General features: G+C 39.3%; 1 protein-coding gene across 1 annotated transcript; it reads right to left on the minus strand.

Annotated features, from left to right (window-relative positions):
* Positions 1 to 13827: 13827 nt before the first annotated feature.
* Positions 13828 to 19044, minus strand: LOC306986503 (4-galactosyl-N-acetylglucosaminide 3-alpha-L-fucosyltransferase 9-like). Its single transcript, XM_079589812.1, has 2 exons — positions 18907 to 19044; positions 13828 to 15060 (listed from the first exon to the last, which is right to left on the minus strand). Exon 2 carries the CDS (start codon positions 15048 to 15050, stop codon positions 13923 to 13925), a length of 1128 nt encoding a protein of 375 aa, XP_079445938.1. The 5' UTR covers positions 15051 to 15060; positions 18907 to 19044; the 3' UTR covers positions 13828 to 13922.
* Positions 19045 to 19363: the final 319 nt, after the last annotated feature.

The following is a 19363-nucleotide window of genomic DNA, read 5'->3' on the forward strand; positions in this document are numbered from 1 at the left end:
TGCTTGACATTTTTGTGGAAACTGATGTTTTTCTTACAGTTTATAAATGTCTTTATTGCCTCTCTTGATCAATTTGAAAAACATATCCTTGCTGAATACGTTTTTGTTTAAAATATTTATAAGTATAAATCTTAATGACCTTAAACATTTGAACCATACTGTACATTATCATTTTCCATGGTAATTATATGTATATTTTCTAGCACGTTTCTTTATGCATCATGACTTGATTCATCTGATGTTTAAAGTGATGTGGATTCAAAGCAGATTCGGTTTTGTTCACATTAAATGTGCATTAATTATTCCTAATGAAGAAAGGGTCCTTCAGAGTTACAGTAAATCTGATGATATTTATGAGGTTTTAGTATTAATTGAGGAGCGTATACATAAAGACTTATGGAGACTCACCTGTGATGTCCTGTCAGATAATCCCACTGTATTAAATCATATTTCCTTATAATCCCACACTATCACAAGTACAAGTTCATTGCCTTTAGCTTTTGTTCTCCAAAAGTACAATGTTGTGAATGTTAATGATTGATAAGAATATTTTTATGGTCAGTCATCTCTTCGATATTAAATCCCTCCCACATCAAATTCACCACGGAAGAACATGGAAAGAATTGGTAACCTATAAATGATGACATCTGGTTTTATTCAAGTCAAAAATATAGTTTGATACTTCTAAATCAACCTAAATTAATTTATACCAAGCAAAATTCATATTGTTTTTATCAAGTAAAAAACACTTTTTACAGTGAATACAGCACACTTGTTTAGTTCAGTTTAAATTAGATAAAGAAACACAATCCTTGATATATATATATATATATATATATATATATATATATATATATATATATATATATATATATATATATATATATAAAAATTTTATTACATTTTTTTGTCATTTGCATATAATTTTACTACATTCACCCCTGGTTTTATAAATTTACGCCTATAGTCCCAGACTAAAATATGTGTTTGAGCTGTTTTAACTTGAAAGTGTATCTTAAAATATATCAGTGCCATTGTTGTCTCAGTAATGTTTTTCTCTAAGGCATATTTATAACAGCTACTTAAATGTCTTAATTGAACAAAGGCCTAATCCAGGGTTTAGATAAACCAACATTTGTACTTTGTACACAGTTATAACTGATATAAACAGATATAACAATCATTTTTATGTCAAAATCTCACAAAGTTTGGACTTTGTTTCTGTTTGCAATATCTTGCACTCAAGCAAGTGTGTAGGCTAGTAAGAGATGTGCGATAGTCGGTGACGGTGTTCAGCCGCGACACCGGTTACACTGCGTGTCTACTGGCGCGGAGCATAGCGAACGTTTTCAGTTCATTCCTGTGGAAGATCCTCCATGGGAGTTAATTGAAAATGCTAGCTCTGCTCTGCATCGTTATGAATGACCGTGCGCCAATAAGCGATTTAAAAGCGAGCTGCAAAAGATGACACACGCCGATTAACCGGTGAGAAAGTTCCTTCACAGTCAGATCCCTATTAGCAGCTGATGTTAGCTACTGCAGTCTTTAGCGCCTCTGCTTCATTTGAACCAGTTACATTTGGAGTGTCAAAAGTTATAAGTGTCCCAAACCCAGTGATACGCAACTGAGGATACAAACCACTGCAGCAAGGACTGAAGATTTCTCATCGCTGGTGTCCTCCTCGGTGTACCTGATGACGGGGTTGTGCGATATGAATAGTTCACAGCAGGAATTTTTCCATCTACCAGCGCAAAGTCGTACAGTCTCATTTTCTCCTATACAACGGTGATGACTTGTAAAAGATCAACCAGGAGAGACTTTATCAAACTGAAGGTAAATTTAAGGAATATTTCCAGCCCATATGATTATTCAAAAATCACTGGTTAAACGAGTCCTATCCTCTGTGTTTGAGTGCAATGATTTCTACCTTAATTCCCATTCACTCCCTTTGTTAAATATTTTTCAGAAACTGAGAAGTACGCCTATAATGACACATTCTGCTCCTTTCGTGAAGTTTCTTGTGAAACCTGCTCAGCCTAAGCAGCAGCCTCCACCCAGGCACCAGTGGCCGGCCGTACGAGGAGGCCATAAGCCCGTCCAGGCCCCCGCCAAACCAGGCAGCAAGCGTAAGGGCAAGGTTTCAGTTCGCGATTCAGTTCGCCCGGCGCCCTCTCAAGTTCAGGGACATCCACTTCACCTCTGTGCGGAGTTGCGATGCCCCTGTCTTGCGGGCAGAGATCGATGTCCTACTGCCGAAGGACGCGATCGAGCCGGTTCCTCCAGCCGATATGAAGACAGGGTTCTACAGCCCCTACTTCATTGTACTCAAGAAAAGCGGTGGGTTGCGGCCGATCTTGGGCCTGCGAACCTTGAACCGGGCCCTGCACAAGCTCCCCTTCAAGATGCTCACGCAGAAACGCATTTTCGAGTGTATCCGTCCCCAAGATTGGTTTGCAGCGATCGACCTGAAGGACACGTACTTTAATGTCTCGATTCTTCCTCGACACAGGCCGTTCCTGCGGTTTGCGTTCGAGGGAAGTGCACATCAGTACAAAGTCCTGCTCTTCGGGCTTTCCGTGTCGCCCAGCGTCTTCACAAAAGTCGCGGAGGCAGCCATTGTTCCACTCCGAGAACGCGGCGTTCGTATTCTCAACTATCTCAACGACTGGCTGATTCTGGGTCAGTCTCGAGATCAGTTGTGCGAACACAGGGACATGGTGCGCCGTCACCTCAGCCTGTTGGACCTTCGGGTCAACTGGGACGAGAGCTCTCCCCTATGCATAGGATCTCTTATCTCGGTATGGAGTTGGACTCGGTCAACCAGACAGTCTGGTCTGTCCGGTCAGTGTTGAACAGTGTTGAACTGCTTAAGTACAATCAAGAGCAGGACAGCGGTCCCACTGAAACTTTTTCAGAGGCTCCTGGGGCATATGGCATCCATGTCAAGCATTTTTGGTCTACGAATCGTCCAGTTCACGCGAATTGAGCGTCTGACTCCCCGAGTTGAAAAATGTGAACTTTGGCGTCAATTTGCGCCACGTTAATCAATCAGGAGCCTGCTTGCTGCTGTCACGTGGTGAAGTGACGTGATAAACGGGGACAGGCCCGCTTTTCATGTTTGGCCTCAATAAAATAACTTATTTTATATGTTTGGCCTCAATAAATAATTTTGTAATATGACTAAATGCCCGCGTGAAAGAAGGAATGACATTGTTCAGCTATACGTTAACTATGAATGTGACACTAAACACTTGCAGTCGTAGGCTACATTTCTGAATGAGATGAAGAAAAACTCACAAGAGTCGTTTGACCGACGTTATAACGAGTCATTAATGTATTTTAACTTCTGTTTCATATAATAGAGCCGAAGCTATAGATTGTGAATTTAAACATTTCTCGTTTACCAGCGGCAGACGTCAGGAGGACTAGCCGAGGCGAGGCTGCTCCAGGCGGGTTACATTATCTTAAAAGTACATTTCGTGACACAATAACAGTAGTATTGTTACATTTCGCTGCCTTTCTTGCAAACAGAACCGCCTAGCTAGGCGGTTCCGCCTAGCAATATTTATTGCACAGCTATATTTTAGATGTATTCATCCATCTATCAAATCGCGCATTTTACGTGACATCTGTGTTATATTGTAAATTCCCTCAGCAACACGGCAATAATACGGCCTTAAGTTATAAATGTAACTTTATCTGCAGGGAGGGATGGTGTTCGCAAACATTGGAGAACATGTTCGATGCGTTCCCTCCTTTAACAGCCACTCTTCGTCAACAGTTTCTGGACACAACTGGATATCCATCTTCAAGGAAAACCCTGCGTTGCGTGTTCGTTTTTCGGATACCCAAAGTATTCCCACACTGCAGATTTTAACTTTTTTGTCAGCGGGGATCGAGATTAGAATATCCAGCCGCTGTCTCAGACATTGTCTCCGCTGCACATGTGGAGTCTGAGCAGTCGAGTGGAAGGAAGTTGCGCGCATGTGAGATCTGGTTTAAATTTTTTTCAAAAACCGGTAATAAGCAAATATTCACGATATGATAATCGTACATGTCAATATCGTGATAAACTGCCATACCGGTATACCGCTACAACCCTACCCACAAGAAGCGGATTTCGCCTCGCGAATGCATTCAAAATATTCAAGCATCAAACTAGACGCGAATTTGACTCTCTATTCGCGTTTGGTGTGAACGCAGCATGAGAAGACGGGCCTGGGCCTTGTCATTGGAGTGGATCTAGACATGTTTGAGGTTGTTACAGAGAGGAGAATAATGTCCAAGCTGTTGACCATCACATTACCTCACACCCCGTCCATGACATGCTTGCTGGAATGAGAAGTACATTCCCTACTTATGCCTACTGCTGTGAGACTTTACAATCCATCTATCATGTGCCGAGGTATCATTAATCATTAACCATTCAATCTAGAATTAGATCACTACACCTTCATATAGCTGACATAAAATATGAATTACTGCTTTTATTGTTTGACTGGTTATCATTTATATTGTACTCTATTTGTCCTTCTTATAGCTTCAAACAGGATGATGGCAATTTGTTTATTTATAATAGGTGTATAGTTTGTTTTGTGTGTACTGTGAGTAATTGACTGTTTTCATGTATTGCTGCTAATGCACTTTCATTTCCCAACTGGGATCAATAAAGTACAACCTACCATATAGAGAATAACTGGAACTGTGCAGAGCTTTTTCATGCTTAAACTGCAACATAACACACTGAAGAAAGATGAACATGGGAAAAAGTATAATAGATCCTCATTAATAAAAAAGACAATACATGAGATACAGAACTGAGAGACTTCGGATGCATTATGGATGTTAGATAAATGAATAGTGCACGTTTACACTGTTTTGAGTTTCGCCACTGTCGCCCTTGGCTTGACCAGTATTATTTATCAGATGAGAATAAAAAATGAAATGAGCTGAGTTTAATAATGACACTGTCTTCTGATTAACATGTTTCATAATTGATCAACTTTACACAGTTATTGACTGAGGGATGGTCCTCGTCGAGTCGAAGCGCAGATCATCGTTCAGCTGCGATTATCCTTCCCTCGGGGAATCATGGGATATGAGCTCAAAAACCCTTCAGAACACACGAACATGAAGAACTGTGAGAAGTGATTAGGGCTGTGCAACGATTAATCACATCCCAAATACAAGTGTGTTTACATGATATATGTGTGTGTACTGTGTATATTTATTTTGGATATGTAAATACACACATGCATGTATATATATATGTAAGAAATATTTGCATGTATATACTGTATGTATATTTATATATTATATATAAATATATATATTTATATAAAAATCTTAAATATATACATGCATGTGTGTGTATTTATATATACAAAATAATTATACTCAGCACCCAAACTTGTATTTGGGATGTGATTAATCATTGCACAGCAGAAGTAACATGTAAACCTCATCAAATCTGCTTTTCTGGAGCTTAACTGTGTAAAAGTCCCAATTAAATATTTGTACTTCATATAAATGATTGCTTAATTATGACATATTCCTGTTATAACCCTCTAGAAAGTTAACGCTTATTATTTAGAGTGGAAAAGAGACAGTGGATTTACTGTGGGCCTTTCTTCAACTCCCATACTTTCATTATACATTTTATAATATTTATTTGGCTTTTTAAAAAAAAATAATTTACATAATATATTTGATAGTTATGTATACATTATTGTATTTTAAATGGTGGAAAACCCTGTTATTGACAAAAATAAAGCATTTTCCCTCTGTACATGACTGTGGGGACGAGCACTTCTGTGGTGATTGGTGATTATATAATTAATTAAAAGTCAAATATTGCCACATTGATGGCTCAAGAAGATGTAATTGTTCAAATAACATATAGTTTTATTTTAAAATGTAAAGAAATTGTAACCCTAAAGTGTTTTTTAAGGTTAGGCTACTATTTATGTAAAGGCTAGGGACAGAAAAATGGACATTTCCACTGGTGTTGAGAAGAGATACATCGCTTCGGGTGTAACTAAGCATACAGTAGTACATATGAAAGTAGTAACATATTTTCAATATGTTATATATTAAGCTACTTTTATATAATTTATCTTCTCAAATATTATGACATAACTTGTTTAGTATTTGTATTCCTCTCAAAACTCGCGTCCGTCAATAACGGACAATAACGGAGGCGGATATTCGTTATCGGAGCGGACGTGACGACATACGGAATGGATTGATCCAGAAATTTTTGACCAACGACCCTGAGATTCCTCTGAGGGAAAAACAAACAAACAAGAAATTATTCCTAAAACTTAATGTCTGGTGATATCGTTTTGTATTGGTGAGTTAATTGTATCTTATATAATATATGTAACTTAATGTTTAATTGAGAGAGCACATTGTTATTATTTTGTCTTCTGTGCCATTGTTGGATTACAGCAGTGTTTTTGCAGGTGGCTTAAATGTTTGATATGTTTGGTGTTTTAATATTGCTCTTTGTAGGGTTTATAGATGGACAAGTAATTGTTTTATCGTCGTCATTACTGTTGAGGTTAGATAATTAAACGCGCCTCAACGTTGAACGCCACGTGCAGTATCGCATTTAACCACATGAGGCGCATCAAGCGAATTAAAGTGTGTAAAAAAGCTTCATTTCTACAGCGTTATTTTCTGAATCTGGTGTCTGAACTCAAGCAGAAATACTTTAATGCTAAATAGTGAATGTTTCTTGATTTAACAAAGACTAATAAACGGAGATACGCCGTCTTTTTTGTGCTCTAATTCTGTGCTCGTGTTTGATTGGCCGATGTACTCTGTGCTCGTGTTTGATTGGCCGATGGTAAACTCTAACGGATGAAGAAGAATCCGCGTGTTTTGAGGAGTTTTTCATCTTGTTGTGTGTGAGAATCTCCGCGTTTCTCTCAGTCTCCGAGCGGGACATGATCTCTCGAGTGTGTGTGTGTAGTTGGACGTGTTTCTCCAGATATCGGACCGTGTGACCGTCATTGAGGTGTGTGTCGCGCTGAGTGACTGCTTTAGCTCGAACTCTTTCTCGGTATCGCTTCTCGGCCTTTTGGCTAAGATCAAGTGTAGTATCTGTTCTTATCAGTTTAATATCTGATACGTCCCCTACCCGGGGACCATATATTAAATTGATTTTTGGATCAGGGAGATGGAATAGGGGCTTGCTCCGTCCACTCCACGCATCGACCTGGTATTGCAGTACCTCCAGGAACGGTGCACCCCCTCACGGGGAATAATGATGTCAAAGAAAGATTTAAATATTTTTGATGATATAGTGTAGTTACTGATTTATTTATGTGTTCATGATATCTTTCTGATTCTTCAATCTTTAGGATTCAATTGAACCTCAATGATATGATTGGATATGCTTAATTAAATATACTTATAGGATAATTAATAATCAAATCCACTTTTTTTCTTTCATGGTGTGAAATTAGAGACTTCTTATTTATCATGCTGTATAAATAGACAATATTCTAAATAACATTGACTTCGAATATTCAATGTTATTGAATAATGTTATTTAGGGGTGCACCGAAATTTCGGTCGCCGAAAATTTCGGCCGAAAATGGCATTATCTGTTTCGGGCCGAAATAAAAAAGCCTGCCGAAAATGTCAACCGAAAATTAATGTCAACCGCGCCCCTCCCATTCGCGCGCAAGCGCTTGGGTTTCACTCACGGTCGAGCTGTCATCACTCGTCACCCACCCCTCCCCTCCGTGCTCAAGCAGTTTTCACTCACGGTCGAGCAGTTTGCACGCGTCTGCAAAGATAAAGAATGTCAGCGGTATGGAAATACTTTAAAGTTTCAGACGAGGACAACAAATTTGCAATTTGTAACGTTTGTTCTGCAAAAGTCTCAAGAGGGGGTACGGTGCCAAAGAACTTTTCGACAACAGGTTTGATACACCACCTGAAAACACGACATCCAATTGAACATGAGGAGTACCGCAAAACAACATTGGTTAAAAGTACCCCAACTACATCACAAACACCCACTGTGGCCAAATTATTTGAAAAGACAAAGAAATTTGAGAATGATAGTGTCAAAGCACGTGGCATTACTGAGAAAGTGATGGAATTCATTGCCTTAGATGACCAGCCGTTTTCTGTGGTGGAGGACATTGGATTTCGTAGGCTCATACAACATATTGAGCCACGTTATACACTGCCAAGCAGACGCTATTTTGCCGAAACAAGTCTACCTGCAATGTATGACCGAGTTGCAAAACACGTTAATGAGCTCATGGCCACAGACAGACAATCTCTAAGTTTTACCACAGACATTTGGAGCTCAGACGTTAGCCCAACTAGCATGCTTAGCTTAACAGCGCAGTGGATCGACTCTGATTTTAAACGGCAAAACATTTTGCTTCACTCACGGGAGTTTTTTGGGTCACACACCGCAGCAGCGATATCTGATGCTTTGTCTACAATGTTTGACACTTGGCACATTGAGACATCTAATGTGCATGTGATTGTCCGAGATAATGCACGGAACATGTTAAAGGCTATGGAGGACAGTGGACTGAACAGCATACCATGCATGGCACACACGCTTCAGTTGGCTGTGAATGAAGGAGTGCTGAGTCAGCGCAGCATTTCTGAAATAACAGCAATCGGGAGAAAGATTGTGGGACACTTTAAACATTCTCCGCTTGCTTATTCCCGACTGCAAGATTTGCAAAAACAGTTTGGGATGCCACCCAAACGTCTCCAGCAAGATGTAGCTACTCGCTGGAATAGTACGTACTACATGTTGCAAAGTCTACTTGAGCAGAAGCGGGTCATAGCTGCCTATATGACAGATTACGATCTGCCTGCTACTTTGAGTGCACACCAGTGGATGCTAATGGAAAACATAGTGTCTCTTCTCGCCCCATTCGAACAGATGACCAAGGAAATAAGCTCGGCTAAAGCCTCGGCTGCAGAGGTTATTCCTTTGATTGCAGCACTGAAGCGTCTGCTGGGAAAAGAGGTGGAAACAGATCACGGTGTAAAAACAGCTAAAAAGACTCTTTTGGAGGCTGTTAACAAGCGCTTTAAAGACACTGAGTCCAACCCTCTCTACTGTATTGCAACTATACTAGACCCGCGCTTTAAAGAACATTACTTCGGCGAAGAGAAAAAGCAGCGAGTGCGTGAAATGATACACAAAGAGCTGACGGAGATTGAAACATCTGGTGAAGGAAGAGACTCGACGGGAAGCGCATCGCAAACGGTGCCCGAGAAACGGTTACGTACAAGTGAGGAGGCGTACACTCCCTCACTTTCTGAGATGTTTGACGAAATTTTACAGGAAAGCGCCCCAACTCGTAGCGGTGTTGAAACAAGCGCAGCCGCACAACAAATAGAGACGTATCTTGCTGAACAACCCATTGCCAGAAGCGACAATCCTCTGGACTACTGGCGCGCAAACAAAGACCGCTTTCCATTGCTTGCACGGATTGCACGCAGGTATTTATCTGCCCCAAGCACCAGCACAGACAGTGAAAGACTATTCAGTGCAGCATCTCATGTTCTTAATGAGAAGAGGAACCGTCTTTCTTGTCAAAAAGCTGAGCAACTTTTGTTCTTAAAGATAAACCTGCCACGTTTCCTTAAATAAACAAACAGCAGTCAAATGTTCTGTCTTCTGTGTATATAGTTACATTAAAATTTGCGTAGCACTGCACAACTGTGTTTCCTAAGGCTACATATAGGCTTAAATGTTGTTTACAGTTTGAGTTTAGATTAAGTTCTATTGCTGTTTTTGCACTGTTGTTTTGCATTGTTTTGCACAGAAATTAAACTACAAAAGTTAAACTATTTATTTTGTTTATTGGAAGAAAACTTAAAAAATAATATTATTTATTTATTGTTAAAAATATTTTAGGTTTTGTTATGTAACTGTTCATGTTAATAAAAGTTGATTATTTTATTGGTTTGTGATTTTTCATTTCAGATCCATTAAAAATTAAAATATATATTAAAGTAAAAAAAAGAAAAAAAGTCATTTTCGGCTTCAGTTTCGGCCAAGTGCATCCTACATTTTCGGTATCGGTTTCGGTTTCGGCCAAGAGCATCCTAAATTTTCGGTATCGGTTTCGGCCCAGAATTTTCATTTCGGTGCATCCCTAATGTTATTGAATATATCCATCCATACAAATGTTCAAACAGAGCTTAAATGTTGGCATGTTATGCATCAACTAAAAATATGCCTTTGAATCAAATAAAATGTACAAAAGTGATTTAAAAAACATATTGCATGCAAGTAACAGTGTTTACTTTAATGTTTCAAATAACTTTTGGTAAAATAAAATGTCAAAATATGCGTGAAATAATGTTCAAAAATTGTCATTCGTTGTAATGATCCGCACTTTGATTTTGCCGTTACTTCTTTAATCTGGGGTATTTCGGGTCAAAAATGTCCCGAAGCGTTTAAATATATATATATTTTTAAAATCGTAGCTTCATCGAAATGGTCCGAAACTTGGTGACTTTATTGGTACTTGGTATATGAACACCCCAAAAAACAGGGGACAGGATTTGATAAGTCTAAGTGGTCGTAAAAAAAATTGTCACGCTCAGGGACCTTCGGGTCAAAAATGACCCCCATAGGAAATGAATGGGAAATTGGCAAAAATATGAAAATACAGAGTTTTTTTGTGCATACAATCTACAAATCAGCCAGGATGCAGAGAAAAAGGACTCAACAGTGAAGGGGTGAATCTCTAAAACATCAAGAGTGCAAAACAGACAAAAAAACACACACACACTTATACACACACACACACACACACAAATGAACGCTTGTCATTCCAAAAGCTAATTTTGGAAAATGTGTGAAATAAAGCAATTATTAACCAACCAAACAAACAAAAGACTTTACAAAAATAGTCTTTGAGAATCTCTTATTATATATTAAAATCCACAACCTGAAAAAAATAGGGAAATATGTGCAAAAACTAGAATTCACAAGCCTTTCTTAAAATATGATATTGCACAATAATTATGCTCACTACATCCACCAATCTGACTTCAAAAATTGTTTTCTATAGGCCTAGTCTCTACTTTAACCTGAAATGCAGCATTAATAAAACAAATAAATAAATAAAAATTCTATTATATTCAATGGGGAAAAAATGGATAATAATTATTGCATAAATATTAATTATTATCATCAAATTCTCTCAAAACACCAAATAAAAAAATTAAAAATATTATTGAACAAAAATACATTTCATTGATTTTGCTGAAAAAAAAAAAATCTGAATCCCGCCCACCGGGTCATTCTTGACCCGAAAGTCCTGAGTGTGAGTCATAAATGAAATACCCTAGAGGGTTAAAGTGCCCCTGTGTGCTATTTTAAAGGTTTCTCTTACAACAGGTTTACGAGCATCCAAGATCAAAAAACACTTTCATGTTCTCATAATATACAGTGTGGTATCATGACCTCATTCCTCACCGCCTCTAAAGCCACCGGTGTGACGACAGGAGGAGCTCCAGAGTCGCGAGCGGAGACACTCGGGGTTTCTCACGTGGAAGTGTGTCTTGTGGAAAAACCTGAGACCTTATACTGTACATATATGGAAAATAGTTTGCCATTTTAGCACTATTTTACTTTTCTTGGGTTAACCCAACTCTGGGACCCAAATTGGGTTAAATTATTTATTAAAGAGCCAAACAGGGTCTCGTGGGTAAACCATGGCATTACAAATGGAAATTAATATTTTTCTGGCCACAAAATTACTCTTAATTTGCCTCTTTGCATTGGAATTTAAAACCCTTTTCTCCATTTTAACCTTAAATACTTCTCTAATTGTAATATATATTAAAAAAAAATAAGATACAAATTTATGTTGTCATTAATGGACCATAATTGTTGCGCACATAGCTTTTAATACCAAAAGATCTCCTCAAAATATGAAATAAATATTATTGAACTAAAATATAGAACATTTATTTAATTAAAAATGTTTTAAAGTGTATGGTCACATTTGACCACCGATGAGTATGAGTGTGACCAATAAGTAAGGAATACCTGAGGGGTAAATACAGAAAAACATTAATGTTGTCTCTCCATCACTCTCCCAGAATAAAATGATACTGTAAATGTCTTCAACGTAATAATCAATGCACACTATGCTGCAATGTTAACCAAAAATGCCACATTAAAGCTGCCAAAACGATATTTATTGTTTGAATTTCGTATTAAAACTTACAAAATTTAAAAGCTGAGACGGCTTCATATCAAAAGCATGGTTGGCAAATGCATGAGATTGCGTGGGCAGAGCGAGAGTGTAAGACAGAGCCTGAAAGTGTGTCTCACGGCAAATGCATGAGTTGGCAACCCTGAACTAACCACGGTGTGAACCCAGTCCTGATGCCTCAGTTGAAGTGGCAACATGTTCTTAACACATTGAGATAAACACTCAACACATTTAACTCTGCAATCAAGATAACAAGTCTTCGCCTTCTCAGCTAAAAGTAAAAGAAAGTTATTAATGGGTTAAGTAATGGGTTAAGTAAGTTCCTGGGACAAATTGTTCTGGGTAATTTCGGTGGAAACTCGGCTTATGACATTAATGTTTTTTGCTAAATTATGCTGGACAAGAAATAAAGAATTAATAAAAAATAAAAAAATTTGCTCAATTACTTTTTTATAGTGTATCCCAGAGCCATAGAGAGAAAGAGTTGCGACACTCCCATAGACCTCCGTTGTAAAAAATGGCGGCGCTTTTAACCGCCTACTTCCGGGATTTGAAGATCGGATTAGTTCCAAACACTTGGGCGTTGAACCCAATTCACTTACATTGCTGCGCGTCGAGTTGCTCCAGAGGCAAGTTGCTGAAATATCGACCTCTTTTGACTTGTCCACTGTCTATATTGTATCAGAGGCCCTTTGCGATGCTTATACTGGTCTTCATTTGTATATGCACAGCGTAATTATTTATATTTTATCTTGGTTGTTTCAACACATTTTCTAGCATTGCTTGCTAGTTAGCTAGCGCGACTTTGCCAGCTGTGAAGGTAGCATCTAATTAGTTCGGTAATTAATCGCTACCACCTTTATAGCTACTTTTATTTCATTTAATTTTTGGGATATATTACTTTTCATTATGTGACGTGTTGGCTGAGTTTGAGTGGTGAGTTGTTCCAGAGATAACGTAAGTTTCTGAAATATCGACTTCTTTTGAATGGTCAAGTTGTGCTAAAATAAATATCATGAGACGTCCATCAACAGATCAATGATATGGAAAAGTTAAGTTAGAGCCGCTAAAGCCAGTGCTACTACTACCCATGCGAACATGATCACTAAGCTTTTCCCTCCAAAAACATAGCCTAAAACTTATCTAAGTAATATACAGTATTTTGTTGTCACCCTGCCTGAAAAAGTACTTGGGTGTCTGTTTTATTTTATATTTACCGTTCAATAATGCAATCGCTGCTGTCTGTCTCATAGAAGAACATGCAGCCAGCGTATGTTTTGGAACTATTGGGGCGTACATGAACCACGTGACAGCCATAGCGGCGACAGCAAAGAGTGTCGCAACTCTTTCTCTCTATGGCTCTGGAAAAACAAAAACAAAAAGAATAATGGAAAAGCGCCATTAGACCGCAGTGGAGCATGCAATGGGGCTGGGGGGGGGGGGGGAGTTCCTTGGACAAATTGTTCTGGGTAATTTCGGTGGAAACGCAGTTTATGACATTAATGTTTTTTGCTAAATTATGCTGGTCAAGAAATCAAGAATTAATTGTCAGAAAGAGAACTCTAAATCAATCAAGCTTCTGTTTTCTTTATTTTTATTTGTAACTTTTTTATAGTGTATCCCTCACAGCCAAGTTCTCGTCCATAACGAAAAAGGGCATCTGCTATGACTGAAGTCTATTGATAACATCAGTTGTCAACCCCAGTACCAGCTGTTGAGATCATTAACTACTCTATAGTTCTTGTTTCTTCTGATATGATCGCAAGCCCGACAGGCGTGCTCAAGACCAAAGCAGAATCCACTTGCAACAAGATGTTCCCTCCAGGTGAAGTACTGCCTGTACAAATCATCATTTTGGTCCAGAAGCTTGAGATGTTCAGCTAGTTCTTTGGGAGAGTTGAAGTCATGCACATGGATAAAGGCACTTCCGGGTATGAATTCCTCGTAGTTCTTTCTGGGTGGGCCGAGGACCACGGGAACAGTGCCGAGGGATAGAGGGTTGTACAGTTTTTCTGTAATGTAGTCTTTATGGATGGAGTTCTCAAAGGACAGGTAGAATTTACAGCTGGACACCACATCTGAATAATGTTGATCACTAATGCGCCTGTTGAAGTGATGTCCGTAGGTTTCTATACTAATGTGTTCTGTTAACTCTGCATAGTATTTTGAGCGCTCATGGAATGAGTTCCAGTTACTTACAATCCAGCAAACAAGTTTATTCTTATGCGGGATTTCATCATGTTTCTTTCCACCACTTTCCACTGAGATTCTCCCGTAAGGGACCATGATGTCTGAATCTTGTCTGTAAGTTGCCGTCAGATTAAACAGATTGTTTAGATTTGAACGCTGTCCTGAATTGCTGGGAGATTCCATGTTCATCCAGACCCATTTCTGGAATGGAGGTCGTGGCAGTTTCGGCATGTTGGATGAGTCCCCATTGATGTCTCCATGATGAATTAAAACGCCATGTGCTCGATTAAACTGACTCCTGTCGTCTGTCAAGTGGCAGCCGTGGATGTCGTACATTGAACTACAGAGTCCTAAATCAAACTGTTGCCCAAAAGGCCACGTCCAGATCAGGAGAATGGTGTCTAGATCGTCTCCCTGCAATGAAGCCGCTTCTTTTTGTGTAACCATACAGTTGTTGTTCACTAGTTGGATTTGATTTGGCCTCTTAAGAGCGTTGATGCAGATGTTTCCGCAGACATTAGGTTTGGGAACGGCTGGATAGTTTAACCAGTTTAATGACGGCTCATAGTACATGTAGAACATTATTGAGCAAACTGTAATCAAAGCCATGAAGAGGATCTTTTTGGTCTCCATCTTTGGCCTTCTGTGGAGAGAGCATAAGTAAGTGCTGGTGTTTAAATATCTTTCTAGATTTGTGTCAGAACTGCTCTGATTAGCTCTATAATTCATATCACAGGAAGAATATATTTTTTTCATAACCCATGAAAGGCTACTTAAGGGCACATGGTTTCAAGGACACCGATATAACCCAGGTTTTTTTTAATGCAACTTTTTAGGTGTGTGTGTGTGTGTGTGTCTTAAAGTATTAATGGTCATGAAGTAATTAAAAACAGCTGATCTGCCCATTTGGAGATCGACAAATTGGATGTTTATAAGACTAGTTACTACAGGTTACACATTGAGTTGACAGTTGGAACGTTCTTGTTTTCCCTTTTTTTTACTTCAAGATCTGAGGTGAATTATCCATTGGCGCTTTCAGTACAGCTACAAATGGAACAATTGATGATGTACTAAATTATACATTTAGACATTACTGTTGCGCTTAATAAGCAAAAGCGGTACACGCGTCAATAGCGGAATGAAACATTGCTGCTTGTTTGAACCTCGCGCCATACAGAAAATCAATCAGCTCGACTCAAATGAGAGCGAAGTGCAAGCTCAGAACGAATACATTTACTCGCTGACCGTCTGAACATGCTACCAATAAACAGCGCAGTGAAAAGTGTTCGAGTTTGGTCCAGAGTTCTCTTGATACCAACCGCAAATGTCTCAGTGATTTAAACCAGTTTTAAGTCAGATGAAACTGTGCTGACATTCTCAACACTGATGTGGAAATCAGGAGAAACATTTCGCCACATACAACGATCCAGTTTGAATGCTTTTCAACCCACAAATTTACTGTGGATTTACTGTAGTAACTGTAATCATGATATTGAGGCAGAAATGTGGCATATACATATTGAATTTTATTATGTTATTGTCAGGGTCCTGCCCTGACAGTGACAGTGGTCGAGTCCGCTCAAGTCGTCCCAGAGTCGGTCGGGTCCGCTCAAGTCGTCCCAGAGTCGGTCGGGTCCGCTCAAGTCGTCCCAGAGTCGGTCGGGTCCGCTCAAGTCGTCCCAGAGTCGGTCGGTTCCGCTCAAGTCGTCCCAGAGTCGGTCGGGTCCGCTCAAGTCGTCCCAGAGTCGGTCGGGTCCGCTCAAGTCGTCCCAGAGTCGGTCGGGTCCGCTCAAGTCGTCCCAGAGTCGGTCGGGTCCGCTCAAGTCGTCCCAGAGTCGGTCGGGTCCGCTCAAGTCGTCCCAGAGTCGGTCGGGTCCGCTCAAGTCGTCCCAGAGTCGGTCGAGAAATTTGCTGCCACCCCGGAAGCAGAAGAGGAGGGCACATGTTGTGCAACAGAGGTCCCAAACAGAGGTCCCAAATCCATTGGCCCAGGAGGGTCTGATTCAGGCGCCCCGAGTTCAGTGGTCCCAGAGGACCTGATTCTGATGGTCCCTAGTCCAGTTGTCCCAGAGGACCTGATTCTGATGGTTCCTAGTCCAGTTGTCCCAGAGGACCAGAGTCAGAAAGGCTCAAACCCATTTGTGCAGGAGGGTCTGAGTCAAGAGGCTCTTAGTCCAGAGCTCCAGGAGCGCCTGAATCAGGACATTCCTAATCCTATGGTCCAGGAGGTCCCTAATCCTATGGTCGGACTCAGCTGGTCCTGTATCCAGGAGTTCCAGGAGCATCACGTCTGGTGGAACCAACCCCCAAGCAGTCTACTTCACCAGCTATAGAGACAGAGCGACATGTGTCATAATCTGAAAACCACGCCCACCGTGGGGGAAAACAATCCAACCGTCTCCATTGACTTTGTATTGCGTGAAGCTTCCTCCTTGTCATTTCGTGGATTGTTGAACCCCCCGTGGCCTAAATGCACTCTGTCTCAATGCTAGTGTTGAAGAAACTTGTGGCTGCACAGCCTAAAATAATTTACCAGTCCTGTCAAGTCCAAGGTGTGTCAGATCAGCACTGTCTTGTCTCTGTTCAAGGTTTCTTTCTTTTTTTGTCTTGTGTCTGAGGGCATGGCTCTGTCTCTGTTGGCCATGTGCTCCTCTTGTCCCGCTCCCTTGTTTAGTCCTTGTTTGCAATGAGAGAATGCCTGACAGTCACGACACAGTCAAGAAGTCTACATTAGCCCAGAAGTCTTCAGCATGGTCTATGTCTTCTAAGATTTTGAGAAGCACCTGCAGTTCTCCTGTCGTGTGCACTTCCCTACGTTTGTCCTGTCAATCATTAGTTTTCGCTAATCTCTGCGTTTGGTCTCTCTCGTTCAGAATTCCTGACAGTTATTAATGTGGGCATGTTTTAAATGAGTAATGGAATTTGTTATTATAAATGAGTAGTTTTTGTGCATTTGTATTTATACAAAATGTGTTTAGGCTGTTTTTATTTTATTTTATAACAAATACCACAGACACGATATAGTTACTTTTTCCTATGGTAGTAAGGTCGGTGCAATGCATAAGTTTAGCAGTGGTTATCATGATCTACAAATGTATGATGCTATGGAAGAACAATTTTAATAAGAGTAGAGTTCTAACTCGGTCAAAGAATTTAAGTTGTACCCTATAAATTTGTTAATTTGTACAGATTATTAATGTTTTGTTAAAGTCGGCATGAAATCAAAATTGACCCTATTTACTTTGTTAGCGGATATTACTAGTCTTGTGGTGAACAACTAATCCGTGCAAGTTAATACACAAACCGTTACTCTGCTATGGGCGAGAGATGGAGAGGAGGAGCGCTAAAGTAAAACCCTCTGTTCAATATTCCCTTTCACTCAGAAATGCGTCACAACACTTGAGAAAAGTTGATTGCAACTTCCGGTTCACGCGGACTTTAAGAGAAGCTTTAGAAATGTTGAGAGTGTAGACGTTGCACAAGGATAATGAGACTCAGGGTCCTAATATATCAGCACAAGAATATGAGAAAACCACTCAAATCACCTTAATAACCCTGACAAACATCCAGAACATATTTTTCATGTGATATACATAACATTAATATCATTTGAAGATTGAAGTACCTGCATCCCTGAGAAGAATCTCAGAATTTACATTTTATTTGCAATTTACTTGAAGTTTACACTGTAACTTTTTCAAACTTGTTAATGTTTAAAAAAGATTCCCTTTTTGTTTGCCATTTATCATTACATATATTAAAGTAAAAAAAAAGTAACAACACTCCCTGTACTTATTTTTAGGTCATTTAAATATGTAAACTACACAATTTTATGTTTAACTATTTTTTAGTTGTGGCTTTTATAACGTTGGATATAAAAAAAAAAAAAATCCAATGCCGATAATTAAACAGTGTAATTTACGCATATAGTGCACGTGTCCATCAAAAAGAGAATTCAATATTATAATAATTTCAAGAAATGTATGTTTCATTAAGTATTTGATGTTTAGATTTTTACAATCTACTTAAAGTACAAGGAAGCATTTCATTAGTTGATGAGGACTTTAAAGAAAATAAATGTACATCCGCATCTCAGGGTCCGGAAATGTACATCCGCGTCACACGACACCGTTTTCAACTAAAAACAGATTTTTTTTATGAGTTTTGGCCGTTCATTTGTCTTGGTGTTTTGGTGGCCTGAAAACCAAACGTTTAAAAGATTACAGTGCAAGTGCAAGTTTCTAAAAAATGATACCGACATGCACGTGTGTATTGGCATATGTGCGCAGGGCAGGCGTGTAGTCTTTTTTTTACAAAATGACATCTCCAACTACTGGAGTCAAAGCAGATTCAGTTTTGTTCACATTGAATGTGCATTAATTATTCCTAATGAAGAAAGGGTCCTTCAGAGTTACAGTAAATCTGATGATATTTATGAGGGTTTAGTATTAAATGAGGAGCGTATACATAAAAACCTACGGAGACTCACCTGTGATGTCCTGTCAGATAATCCCACTGTATTAAACCATCTTTCCTTATAATCCCACACGATCACAAGTACAAGTTCTTTGCCTTTAGCTTTTATACTTCATAAATACAACAATAATGCTGTAATTGTCAATGAGTGATAGAAAGATTTACAATAATCTTCTCAACTCTTAATCCCTCCCACAGCTCTGCATCACGTTCACCACAGACGAGATGACACGCAACAACTGCTAACCTAAAACCAACAACTGTCCGCAGTCATATTAAATATTACAGAATCAGCCTAAACCCATTGTTATTTAATCGACTTTTGCATTTAATTGTATCACGTTCACTCTGCTTATGTTTGTAAAATGAAAGTTAGCTTATTTGTGTGTGTTTGGGACTACATGAGTAATGAATGCATTAACTGAAACTGTCGTGGATGTGTTAGTGTGTGTGTTTCTCAGGTGGAACAG

This window comes from Phoxinus phoxinus (assembly GCF_949152265.1).
Source record: "Phoxinus phoxinus genome assembly, chromosome: 19".
In the NCBI taxonomy this organism is placed as follows: domain Eukaryota; kingdom Metazoa; phylum Chordata; class Actinopteri; order Cypriniformes; family Leuciscidae; genus Phoxinus; species Phoxinus phoxinus.